Here is a 12,834-nt window from a genome sequence, read left to right as displayed (position 1 = left end):
TCAATTAATTGCTAGCCACAGATCATTCTGCCATAGTGATCTCCATCTAGAGAGAGTGGTGTGGCAGAAAGTGGCAGGTGCTGTTGGTATAACCTGGTCTGGGGGCTGAGGAGCGTCCTTTGAGGAAGTGATTTTCAAGCTGAGACATAGCAACTATGTAAGAGTCAGAATTAGGGAATATTATTCTGTAGGGAATGGAACCCAAAGAGAGTGAAGAAACTTTCTTTTAAAAAGACATAATTAGGCTCCGTGCTTATGGCTCAAGCGGCTAAGGCACCAGCCACATACACCTGAGCTGGCAGGTTCGAATCCAGACCAGGCCCGCCAAACAATGACGGCTGCAACCAAAAAATAGCCAGGCATTGTGGCGGGTGCCTGTGGTCCCAGCTACTTGGGAGGCGGAGGCAGGAGAATCGCTTGAGCCCAGGAGTTGGAGGTTGCTGTGAGCTGTAATGCCATTGTACTATACTTAGGGTGACAGCTTGAGGCTCTGTCTCAAAAAAAAAAAGACATAATTAATTTGTCCTCAGTTTTTATGATCTGGACTTTGTATTACTCAGAAGCAAATATGTTGTTAAGATTTTTATTATAGATTGCCTTAAAGTATTAATAATATTTGAGAAAACATTTTGGGGAAAATGATATTCTCTCTGAAAGTTTTGCTAATGAAATTTTTTGCATCTGTGGCTTTATTGTAGTTTTTAAAAAGGTACAATATACAGACAGTAAAACCCAGGCCTTCAATATAGAGTGAGGCCCTTTTGAGGAACTGAGAACAAATGGCCTTGTGGCCTTAGTTGGGGAGGGGGCACAAAGAGGCTGGCAGGATGGTTGTGGAGATGGCTTAGGATGCTGCCTCAGTACTCCAGGATGGCACAGTGGCAGGAACAGAGAAGTGGTGGCCAGAGTCCGTTAGATGTTCTCTAGGCCTAAAACGGCCCAGTGACCACCCCTTCCACAGCCCCTGCCTATCTTCCTGCAGCCCAGGTTTGTGGCCTCTTTCTCTTTGTTTCCTGCAGTGGAGGAATTGCTGCCTCTTCTCTATGCCTGTCTTCCCAGAGAAGACCGCACAGGGTAGGCGAGGGCAGGGTGAGGGGGGCGTGCTGCCCATTCCAGGACTGGGATTGAAGCCTGGTGTGCACCAGTCTGCTCTAGTTGGGGAGAGTAAGACCCCTGAGGGCAGGGACCTGTTCCTGCCTGGCATGGAGCAGGAAAATTCAAGTGAGCCAGCCAGTATGCCTACATGTCTGTGCATGCCCAGGGCTGTCCATGATCCCCGCCTACCAGCAGCTGGACTGGGGAATCAATCCTTTCTAGCATAGTCTCAGCCTCTCCCCACCTCAAGGAGGGCCATTCTTTTTTTTTTTTGCAGTTTTTGACCGGGACTGGGTTTGAACCCACCACCTCCGGCATATGGGGCCGGCGCCCTACTCCTTGAGCCATAGGTGCCACCCAGGAGGGTCATTCTTTTTTTTGTGTGTAGATACAGAGTCTCACTGTACCACCCTCGGGTAGAGTGCCGTGGCGTCACACGGCTCACAGCAACCTCTAACTCTTGGGCTTACCCGATTCTCTTGCCTCAGCCTCCCAAGCAGCTGGGACTACAGGCGCCCGCAACAATGCCCGGCTATTTTTTTGTTGCAGTTTGGCCGGGGCTGGGCTTGAACCCTCCACCCTCGGCATATGGGGCCGGCGCCCTACTCACTGAGTCACAGGCGCCACCCAAGGAGGGTCATTCTTGATGCCTAAGGAACAGTCTCACAGGAACTGGGCCGCCTCACTGTTGAGCTTCTCTTGAACAGAGGGCTTCCAGGAACCCCCTAGCCATTGGAGCTCAGAGTGAAAATATGGAAGGCTTCCTGTCCCTCCACCTTTCCTATGTTTTTCTTCCTATATGCCTTGTTGGGCCCCACCCCGGCTCTTACCTATTGGGTCTCACCCCCTCCCAGGAGTTTATTTTGAGACAGAGTCAGGGTGTTTGTGTTTGGATGTAGGGCTGGTTGATCAGCCTTATCTATCTCATATCTGCAGCCCAAGTTCCAGGTTGGGTGTGGTGAGCCAGGACTGTGGAGCCAGACAGGCTGGACGCAGAGGCTGGCTGTGCCACTTTTGAGCTGGTTGAACTTAGACAAATCACTTAGCATCTCAAAGGTTCAATTTCCTCACCTCTAAAATGGGTATAATGCATCTACAGCATGGAGGTGTTGTGCTGATTAAATGGATTTAATCTCCATTAAAGTGCTTAAGACAGAGCTGAGCATGTGTAAGCCCTCAGTAAATTTTGGCCATCTTCTTTTTCTTCATCGTCATCATCATCGTTGTTGCTGTTCTGAATCCCGTTCTTGGAGGGAGCGAAGAACAAGCAGTTTCTTAAATTTCTTTTCTCTTTTTTCATATGGAACACTTCTCTGGGTCTTCAACCCAAACCTGTTAGACAAGTCCATGGACACCAGGAAGTGAAACCAGCCAGTGAGAGTTTCTCCTGCCCCTCCTGTCCCTGCCAGTGTGGCCTAGACTGGCAGCTGGGTATGGCAGAGGTGAGTGGCAGAGGCTGGCATGCCCAATTTCCTGCCCCTGTTACCTGTTTTTCTGTGTAGACAGGGTTCTGCTCCCAGGGAGTCAGAGCATGGGCTCCATGGCCCAGGGTGATGGATGCATGTGAGAAATACAGACTTTCTTATGGAGCCTCCTGTCCTCATTCCTGGATTTGTAGCTCTAGCTGGAAAGTTCTCTGGAAGAGAAGATAAACTGAAGGGAGGGAGGATAGAAGGGTGATGCATCTCGGTAGGACCATTCCTTAAAATGGGCCCATGGGCTCGGTGCCTATGGCTCAAGTGGCTAAGGCGCCAACCACATACACCTGAGCTGGCGGGTTCAAATCCAGCCCGGGCCCGTCCAGCAATGACAGCTGCAACCAAAAAATAGCCGGGCGTTTTGGCAGGTGCCTTGTAGTCTCAGCTACTTGGGAGGCAGAGGCAGGAGAATCGCTTGAGCCCAGGAGTTGGAGGTTGCTATGAGCTGTGATGCCATGACATTCTACCCAGGGTGACAGCTTGAGGCTCTGTCTCAAAAAAAAAAATAAATAAATAAAACAAATTTTTAAAAAAGGGACCCATCTGCTGTAGTCCCAGCTACTCAGGAGGCTGAGGCAAGAGAATTGCCTAGACCCAAGCACTGGAGGTTCCTATGAGCTATGACACCATGGCGCTCTACCGAGGGCGACAAAATGAGACTGTCTGTACAAAAAAAAAAAAAAAGAGACAATAAAAGATGGTATTCTTTAAAAAAAAAAAAAAAATGGGCCCATTTTATTTTTCGGTGCTCTGAGTTGGGCTCTTGTTTAGAGGACAAAAATGACAGTTCCTATTTACAGAGCTGATAGGATATGCCCAGCACTATGCTGAGTGCTACACTAGGTCTAAGATATTCATCCTCACAGTGTACCCCAGGAAGCAATACCAGGATTCGCCCCATTTCACTGGGGAGGAGACGTGACTTGGGGAAGTTGAGTCACACTTCTAAGTGACAGGGTGAGGTTTGGGCCCAGACAGCACGTGATGGGGGAAGGGCCTAGGGATCAGGGTGTAGGTTGTGGTTGATACTAGGGGCCTGCACTTACTAGTGTGGGGTGTGCAGCCAGAGTTGCTGGTAGTGGAAAATTTCAAGTGACATTCTTGAGCCTCTTGCTTGCCTTGGGGCACACAAGCCTGTCACTCCATAGAGCGGGTGCCTGGCAGTCATGGCTTATTAGCAATTAATGGTTGGCAAGAATTTCACTGCACCCAATCCCAGTTCTGTGGTGTTACTACCTGTGTGGTTTTCCAGTTTTTGTGAGCACAGGGAGAGCAGAGGCCTGGAAGAGTCAGGCACTGGCCATGGCCCTGGAGTTCTAGCCCACTACCTCCCGGAGCACAGAGCCCAGCCCAGCCTTAGCGAGTCTGGTGCCACAGAGATACATAGCAAAGAGCTTTTACTTGGAAATAAACAAGCAATACCAGACTAGAATACTGACAGTCCCCTCTGGTGGGAGGTTGGGATGCAGTAGCCATTTCACAGTGCCCCTCTAATGGATGTGCTCCTCCTTGGTGTAGCCAGCTTGCCACAGGTGCAGGCTGTTCTCTATCGAGGTATGGGGATCCCTGCTTCCCTATTCTGTTAAAAAAAAAAAAGTTCAGGTTGACAGAGAATCCCAGGTGGTTTACTCAGTCTTTGGGCTGTGGATGATTCCTTGGTGTCCAGTGTCCACTGGTAGGTAGCTCTGTGCCTATGTCAGCCCTCGTTTCCTTGATAAGGCTCCAGGTGCCTATGCAGGGCAGGGTCAGGGGATCCTTGTCTTGAGGGATGAGGGCTGCAGGGCCAGGTGGATCACCTGTATCATGGCTTTGGCAGGCTCCTCTCCAGCTTCTCTTTGGCCATCACCCCAGCCCTTATGCTGTGGTCTCGGGCTGCACTTGGACTTTCCTGCCCCTGTGCTCAGTGCAGCAGCAGTGAGGGCAGCAGAAGCAGCAAATTACCAACAGCAGCATCAGCAGCACCGTGGCTGCAGGGTGTGAGAGAGAGAGAGAAAAGAGGTTTCCTGGAGGGGCACTAGGGCTCTTCCCCAGCTAGGGCTCTTCCCCAGTGTTGGGGCCAGTAGTCAGGAGGACCTGGAAAGAAGCTGGAAAGAGGTGTTGGCAGTCACCGTGCCAGTCACCAGGGCCAACATCTTTCCTGTTGTGTCTCCTCGACTGCTGCCCAAGCCTGGCTCCCTCTGTCCCCAGGTTGGGATCTGGAAGGCCAATGGACCCAGTTCTCAGCACTGCCCGTTAACCCAAACAGCATGTCAGAGGGTGTGGAGAAATCTCTTGGCTTTCCCCAAGGGACAACTGCTTTTCTTCCTTGAGCTGGGGACACCTGCCTGCCCTCTGGCTAGCACCATGGTGTCATCTCTCCCAGATACCAATAAGAACCATGGACACTAAGGAGAATCTGAGTGCCCCAACTGACCTATGAAAAGGAGGATGACTGAGAAGGCCACGATCTCCACGGGGTCGGCCTGCAGTAGCCTCTGCAGCTTGAGGAGTAGCTTCTCACCCACAGAGCTCATCTCCTGCACAAAGCTGGTGGCTGCCATGCTGTGCCGGCTTCCTGCTGGGGCAGAGACAGCACCTGGAGCCTCCTTCCCAATCAGTGCACCAGAGATTCCACCCTCTCATCCACCTGTGGCCACAGAACAAGTTTGGCAGGTCTTTGCTTCATCGCCTCTGGTGGCTTCCGCTCAGCCCCCATCTGGCTGCCGCTGCCCAGGTGAGGGGAGCTGATGATGATAGCAAGAATGAGAATCTGCTTCAGGGATGTGGGGGATGCTTGGCAAGAGCCGAGCACCCCCACAGGGGTCTGCCAGCTAAGGCTGAGGTTGGTGATGGTTTCTGACCACAAAGTAGAGTGACTTTGCTCTCACATTCCTCTAAGACCCTACTCCCAGGTTTGCCAGGCTCCTTTGGGCTGGCACAGCTCCCCTGTGTTATTTAGGACTTGGGTGTTTCCTCCAATGCCCTCAGAGTGGAAAGATGGGGTTCAGTGTTCCAGCATGGTGTCTTTCATGTGTGGGGGCCGGGGAATCAGGTTCTCACAACAACAGGTTCCTGGGAGTTTCTGGCCAATGTCACCTGTAGGTTACAAACTGTTGCCTAGGGCTGTGGCTGCCCAGGAACAGTCCCAGGTTTGTTAGGAGCCAAGCCAGAGAGTTCAGCCTTCCCCTGTCCTCACCCCACCTCTGAAATAATTGTCTTCCATGGAAAAACTGTCTTCCACAAAACTTAGGGAACCAGGCTGTACGGCAGGAGGTGAGGGAAACCGCTTGGTCTGTATTCACAACCACTAGCCACTCCCCATCAGTTGATCGCTGCCTGAGCTGTGCCTACACCCCCATCCCCATCCATGGAAAAACTGTGTTCTGTGAAACCAGTCCCTGGTATCAAAAACTTTGGGGACTGCTGCCCTTGCACACCCCATCTTTCCCATCAGCCCAGTTTCTTTACTTATATTTTGTGTCCTTCTAGTTTTTGCCAGGAGGCCATCTCTCAGGATGGGATCAGGAGTCCAGAGCCAGTTTAGCTAGCTCTCCTTTGCTGTGGCTCCTTCTTCCTCTGGCCTGACCTGGGAAGTCCTGTCTGCTCTCACCGCTGCCGTAGGAGAGCCTCCTCCTGTCTAGGGTACCCGAGAGGCCCATGGTGCTGTTCTCACAGACTCTGTGAGTGGGGGCTTATTGCGCATCACAGCTTGGGCATGAGGGAGTTAGTGCCTCTTTAGAAAGGGCCAGGGACAGCTTTGTGCCAGCCCACCCTGAACTAGTTCACCAAGGCAGTTGCTCTAATCTGAGGTGGCAGTGGAGTAGGGGGACAGGTGGCTAGGAGCTTGTGCTAGGCCTTTGTCTGTAATTATGGGTGCCTCATTCCTGGTCTCAACTGGTTCTCCCCGAGGTGGCTGTGGTCAGTGAGGCTGCTGATTCCAGGTGCTGCTGGCTTGGCACAGCTGATTTAGAACCACCGTGAAAGTCATCTACCCTGCACTTGGCTCATTGCCCTCCTGTGGCATTTGGCCTTTGCTTGCCCCACCTGCTAAGGCAGCCCACCCCATTGCAGAAGGTTGAACCCCTGATGACCTCTAGTTAGCCCCATTGGTGGTCACTGAGGACCTTGCCACCCTTCTTCTGCCTCTTAGTCCTTCAGGAACTGGATGGCAGCTGGCATGAATTTCCTTTTCTACAAGGTAACTTCTCCAGTTTTCTAGAGCATTGTTCTGATCCTCCTGGACCTGAGTGCTGCTTCCTGCTTCCTGCTTCCTTTTTGAGCTGTGAGTGAGCTGCTTCCTCTCTCTGGTGTGGAGTGAGATGCCCATCTTTCTGGACTTTTAGGAGGACTGACCATCTAGCAGCAGGTGGGAGACAGGCCCAGCATGTGTGAGTGGGACCCCCCCTCTGGGTGGGGCCTGGCAGTGCCAGGAGAGTTGAGGCAACCTTAGGTCTCCCTGGCTTTGGGAGCTGTCACCCCCACACCCATGCACTGTCAGCTAATCCCCCCAAATGCTTTTTGGGCATTTACCTGTCCTGTATTTCTGGGGTGTTCATGGTGTTGTGTACTGAAGCAAGGTGGATAAGCTGGACATGGGGAGCTATTTTTTTTTTTTTTTTTTTTTTTTTTACAGTTTTTGGCCTGGGCTGGGTTTGAACCCACCACCTCCAGCATATGAGGCTGGTGTCTTACTCCTTTGAGGCACAGGCACCGCCCAGGGAGCTATTTCTTTAAGGGACAATGGAGATGGAAGACAGATGATGACTCCATGGAAAATTAGATAACTTCCTGCAAAAGTGGGATGTTCCCTGAGTTGGATCCTCCCAACTTCTCCCAGTCTCACTGGCAGGCTAGCACATTTCTGCAGAAGGGTCCCAGTTTTCAAATACACTAGGAGGTAGAGAATCCTAGCACACCATGAGTCATCTGCTCCTGCCTCCTTCCTTTTACTTATGGGGAAACTGAGGCCTGAGACTGAGCGACTTCTTTGAGGTCACACAGCAGGATGTGGGCTGGTCAACACTCCTAGTGACCCACACCTAGTTTCCAGGCGCTCTCACTCTTAGAGGAATGAGGAGAAGATGCCAGCTAATGTCTTAGGGGCTGTTTCTGAAGCTGGGTTTCTCCTTCCCCTCTCTGTTCTCCTGCACTTGGTCTGGCCTTATCAGCCTAATGGTGCTGAGCCTACATCATCACCTAATGTAGCCCAGAAGACATTCCTTAAAAGAGGGAGTGGGAAGGAGGGGGGATGGCAGGGAGAGCTTTCTTACTGTGCGCTGCACCCAGAGACCCAGGGAGGGGGATAGTAGGGATTCTTCCTTGTGATCAGGAAGCAGTGGTGTAAAGACCTAGCATCAGTCTGAGAGTTGCCAGAGCAGGAAGGTGGATGGTTGGGCTGAGGCTGAATTTACTGTGCAGGAAAAATCAGAGTTCGTTGATCAGAAGCTTCAACTATAAAGCCAATCTACTATAGGGCTAGTGAAGTTGGAAGTTTGTAGACTCGTGCCCAGTGGATCTAGCTCCACTCTGGGAAAAGTGTCATTCCATGCCAGCGGCAGGCCACAGATAGGGACAGCTTTATAGGTTCTTTTTTTTTTTTTTTTGAGGCAGAGCCTCAAGCTGTCACCCTGGGTAGAGTGCCATGGCATCACAGCTCACAGCAACCGCCAACTCCTGGGCTCAAACAATTCTCCTGTCTCTGCCTCCCAAGTAGCTGGGACTATAGGCGCCTAGTCCAAAACCCAGCTATTTTTTGGTTGTAGCCGTCATTGTTGTTTGGCTGCCCTGGCTGGATTCGAACCCTCCAGCTCAGGTGTATGTGGTTGGCGCCTTAGCCACTTGAGCCACAGGCATCGAGCCAGCATCATGGCTTTGTCCCCAAGGCTTCCCTAGGGGGCCAGCTGAAAGCTGAATTCACCCAGTCAGGTGTGGTCAGCATCTCTTGGTCCCGGCATCTTAGCCCCTCAGGGCTGCTCACAGGATCCCATCTCACCATGAACAGGAGTGGGGCCATTGAACATGGCATTGTGCCCCCAAAGAGCTGACGAGGAATCCTCTTTGCTTTGCAGTTGATATTCTGTTATTTCAAGCTTCAGTCTGTGACTGAGCAGAAAGAGCCTTAATGGGGAATGTTGGGGCACTGAGGGACCTTGTTCCCTGACGAGGGGGCACATTCCTGCCTCCCAGGCTGTCTTTCCACTGAGCTATTTAAAGTGAGGCCAAAGGAGTGCCTGACGCCTGGTGCCCAATATATCCAGCAGCAGTCAGGTGACCCTGTGGCATGTGCCCCAGCCGTTACTTGCTCTAAAGCAGTGGTTCTCAACCTTCCTAATGTCTTTAATACAGTTCCTCATGTTGTGGTGACCCCCAAGCATAAAATTATTTTTGTTGCTACTTCATAACTGTAATTTTGCTACTGTTATGAATCGTAATGTAAATATCTGATATGCAGGATGTATTTAGGCGACTCCTGTGAAAGGGTGGTTTGACCCCCAAAGGGGTTGCAACCCACAGGTTGAGAACTGCTGCTCTAAAGGGAGCCGTAAGTGTTCCCAGCTTTGGGAGCTCTTAGCCTGGCTACCTTTCATCCATTACCTTCCCAAGTTGGAAGGCGGAGGGCCAGGAAGCCCGGCGGGGCTGCTGATAATTCTGTTTGTCTGGTCTTCTATCTTCAACTTCTTCCAAAACTGTACTCCCTGCCTGGGAACCGGGAAACCCGAGTTCCTCCTGGCCTCATGCTTCATAGTGCCTCAGTTGGGGCCTTCTTCAGAGATTCCAGGGTGGCAGCCAGAGCAAGTGGTGGCTTCCCCTTGCCCTAGGAGGGACAGCAGCCCAGCTGTTACCAGGCCCTCCTGCTGTGAATGCCACCTGGGCAGCCCTTCTTAGAGCCTTCAGAGGTTGTGCCCTGGCCAGAGTGGCAGCCATGGAAAGGAGACACAGAGAAGACTGGGAGAGCTGGAGGGACAGGGAAACATTTCTTTATGTGGCATCTTCTAGCACAGAGAGCTTTGTAGTGGAGAGGCACGTGTCCCATAGGCCAGAGAGCACAGCTTGGTACCCGAGCTTCCCTCTTTCCCCCTTGCAGAACTGATAGTCCAACTCTGGGCTGCCCACACAGCCGTGTGTTTGAGAGTGATAAGCGCTGATGGCCAGGGCCCTGGGGAGGGCTTCTTGCTCTGCCTCTGTTGTTTTGTCATGGTGGGTTTGGCTGCCCCTGCCCTGTGGGATATTATCTTATTTGAGAACCAGCGAGAAGGAGGCTTCAGCCACAGTTGTGGGAGGTTTGTGCCTGAGCAGCAGGGTGGAGGTGCCATGTGTGCGCCAAACCTTTGGATGGCTCCCCTTTCTGCCCTGGCTCTGACCTGAAGTGGAAAGTGGTGCTTGAATCCTGGGCAGTCCCTGCTCCCGGTACCCTCCCAGGACAGGAGAAGGCATGTCCTGCTTCTGGTGCTTGTTGGAAGCAAGAATAGCCACAGAAGCAGGTTATCCCTGTCCTGCTCAGGAACTATATTGGAGGGACCCTGTCCACCTGTGCCCTGTAGATGCAGGGACATGGGATCTCTGCCTGCCTGTCTGGGGCATCTTTTGGGTAAGAGCCAGTGAGGTAGCGAGATCATCATTGTGCCTGTTCTTGACCCAGCCTGACCTGCTACCTCAGGTCCTTTCCCTGTGTCATGTGCTTCCCAATGCCACTGGAGTTGGTCCCCTCAGCTACCAACCTAGGCCAGGCCACAGCCTCTGCTAAACCAACAACCCTTGGAGGATCCTTAGTTTCCCTTTTCCTAGATCATTGTTTTTTGCCTTATAGATACTAGCTTGTTTGGGGAAAATATGTGGAGGGGTGGTGGGAGCTTTAACCTTGGCTTGAAGACAGGGAGGTGGGAGGAGTAGGGAGACCCCGCAGGCTGCTTTTGCTGCTCCCCAAAGAACTGTCTTGGGGTCAGCTTCACACTGGCATTGCTGAATTTCAAGGGGTGGGGTCCCTCTCCAGCATCCTTTCCATCCTCACCCTCTCTCTACCCAAGTATGGGTTGGAGCTGGATGTCCATGTTCCTGTTCCATGTTCTGTGCTCATTGCCAGAGGGAGAACTGGGGGCTCACGGGAACCTAATTGGGCCCAGAGAGGAGTACCTGGGCTAAACCCTGAGCTGAGGACATCTGGCAGACAGTGGCCAACCTCCCCAAAAGAGATGGCAGCTGCTGCTCACCCAGAACATAGGCAGAGCTACCCTGAGTCCTGCCACATCCTGGACTGCCATGAGCCTGCTGCCATCTCTGTCCCAGCAAGCCAGCAGGGCAGACCCTGCCCTGGCCTTGTCTAGGGAGAAAGCAGGGACAGAGAGGCTTTGCCCTAATCCTGGCAAAAAGGGAGGCTCAGTTGGCCCACAGCAGTTCTCTCTCAGGCCCGGACACCCAAATCCCTCTTTCAAGTCCCCTGAATAGAAAAAGCTTAAACTAATTTGCAGAGTAAGCAGGCCTTCTCCCCTCCCAACACAGCCAGTGGCACAGAGTCCCCCACCCTTCCCTTGAAGGGAAAGTCCAGGTGTGTGCAGGAAGCTGCCTGAGTGCCCTGTAGGGAATTGACCATGGTGTCCCCAAAGACCTTCCTCTCCTTAGCCGCAATAGATTGTAGCCCTTTACCTCTTGAGCAGGAGACCCTTGCTACTCCCTCCCTTCCTGTACCCCCTTCATCTGGCCTGCACCACTTACCTGGGAGCTTAGATTTGGTGGGGTACTGAGGCGCACTCAGTGAGGAACCTCTGGGATGCCTCTTCCTGCTGCTGCTCAGCACGGAGCTCCCGGTCCACGAAGCTCCTGGCCGCTAACTGCCAACTGCCATCTGCCCCAGCTTTCTTGTTGTTGGTCGTCCTGGAGATTCAAGTGTCAAATTACTGTGGAGGGAGTGCCAGAGGGAGCCCTGGCTGGGAACTTGCCCTACAACTTCATACCCTGGTACCCACGCCTAGTCCCTGTCCTCTGGGAACAGGGTGAGCTCCCTCTCTCCTCCCTCTTCCTTGTCCCTCCCTCCCATGCTGTGGGCTGGGCCTGGGCTGGGAGGTGATAAAAGAGGAGGTTGGCCCAGCTTCTCCAGCAGAGGAAAATCAAAGAGGGGCCACCTGAGTCTGTGGAGGGGAGGGAGTGGGTGGCACTCCCAGCGCTCGCTGGGGTTAGTACCCACCACTGTCTGGAGGGCCTTTTGGCCTGTGTCCTTGGGTCATTCCCTGGCTGGTCCCTCCCTCTGGCCTCTCCCAGCAAAGGCAATAAACAGCAGGGGAGCCACCAGGCCCACCCAAGCAGAGGAGCCAGGCTCTGCAGCCAGCTCCCAGGGAGGCCTTCTTCCCCCTTAGCATCTTAAGGCATCTTGGGAAGGAACTAGGGATCCCAAATGACCTGGGAGTGGCCTGCTTGCCTGGTGAGGTGTCTCAAGTTCACTGTGAGAAGATGGATGTCTGCTGGGGCTGTCTCCACGTTCCTGGCCCAGCTGTCAGGAAAGTGTACCAGGGTCCAATGGCTGGGGCCTTTGACATTTGGCTAGTTGTGCCACCCAGCAGACCAGGCTGCGGGGAAAGAAACCAACCTCAGCCACACTGTCAATGGAGCTCTTTGAGTCTGAGCACAAAACCCCAGTGATTCAGGGGTTAAGGAGGGTAGCAGGGAGGAAGCCAACTATGTGGCCACACCACTTAGATGCTAGAACCTCCCAGAGACTGGACAGGCAGCCACTGTGCAGACGCACAGATGGGCGGGTGGAACGTTTGTCATATTTACTTAGTATGAGCTGGCACCGTGGGAGCACACCTTGTGGAGGCCACCCCTGTTGCCTCAGGTTGATTCTCCACCGGCCTGCTTCTTTAAGGGCAGTGTCACGGTCAGCCCTCACTCCTCGAGCCTGTGCTTGGGGGTCACAGCCCCAGCAGTGCTCACATGAAGTTCCGTTAGAGCAGTTGATGGCAGCTGCTTTTGCCCTGGGATGTGGCAGTTAGACACCCTCACCTGTGCTCTGGCCTCTCCTCAGGCTCCGCTCCCTCCCCCCAACCACCACAGCATTCTTGGGGCCAAGAATGGCTATTGTAGGCTGGGTGCCTGTAGCTCAAGTGGCTAAGGCACCAGCCACATACACAAGGATGGAGGGCTCAAATCCAGTCTGGGCCTGCCAAACAACAGTGACAACTACAACCAAAAAATAGCCGGGTATTGTGGTGGGCTCCTGTAGTCTCAGCTGCTTGGGAGCCTGGGGCAAGAGAATCACTTAAGCCCTGGAGTTAGAGGTTGCTGTGAGCTG

General features: G+C 53.0%; 2 protein-coding genes across 7 annotated transcripts in view; one reads left to right on the top strand and one right to left on the bottom strand.

Annotated features, from left to right (window-relative positions):
- RECQL5 (RecQ like helicase 5) overlaps positions 1 to 12,834 on the top strand; it is a 42,145-nt gene that overhangs the window by 22,681 nt on the left and 6,630 nt on the right. Inside the window, exon 8 of one of the 4 annotated variants that reach the window (XM_053569545.1) lies at positions 2,435 to 2,915. The exons of the other annotated variants lie outside the window; for them this stretch is intronic. Within the exon in view, the coding sequence (XP_053425520.1) occupies positions 2,435 to 2,597 (163 nt within the window). The 3' untranslated portion in view covers positions 2,598 to 2,915. Of the gene's footprint in view, positions 1 to 2,434; positions 2,916 to 12,834 lie in introns of those variants that run through there. 4 annotated transcript variants of the gene reach the window in all.
- Positions 3,302 to 11,813, bottom strand: SMIM5 (small integral membrane protein 5). Of its 3 annotated transcripts, none has more exons than XM_053569583.1 (3): positions 11,262 to 11,813; positions 4,987 to 5,199; positions 3,302 to 4,540 (listed from the first exon to the last, which is right to left on the bottom strand). In XM_053569583.1, the coding sequence occupies exons 2-3, from the start codon at positions 5,111 to 5,113 to the stop codon at positions 4,428 to 4,430; spliced, it is 240 nt and encodes a 79-aa protein (XP_053425558.1). In that variant the 5' UTR covers positions 5,114 to 5,199; positions 11,262 to 11,813; the 3' UTR covers positions 3,302 to 4,427. The 3 variants fall into 3 exon arrangements, with proteins under 3 accessions (XP_053425558.1, XP_053425559.1, XP_053425557.1); XM_053569584.1 differs by having other exon boundaries at positions 4,987 to 5,130; XM_053569582.1 differs by having other exon boundaries at positions 4,987 to 5,127.

The sequence above is a fragment of the Nycticebus coucang genome, chromosome 18, assembly GCF_027406575.1.
Source record: "Nycticebus coucang isolate mNycCou1 chromosome 18, mNycCou1.pri, whole genome shotgun sequence".
Lineage (NCBI taxonomy): Eukaryota > Metazoa > Chordata > Mammalia > Primates > Lorisidae > Nycticebus > Nycticebus coucang.
This window is presented reverse-complemented; position numbering and strand designations above follow the sequence as displayed.

Excerpts from the sequence above, each read along its gene's own strand:
- SMIM5 (XM_053569583.1), bottom strand. The coding sequence starts at position 5,113 with ATGGCAGCCACCAGCTTTGTGCAGGAGATGAGCTCTGTGGGTGAGAAG. Across the intron at positions 4,541-4,986 it reads AGTCATCCTCCTTTTCATAG|CCACGGTGCTGCTGATGCTG; the intron begins GTCAGTTGGGGC and ends CACACCCTGCAG.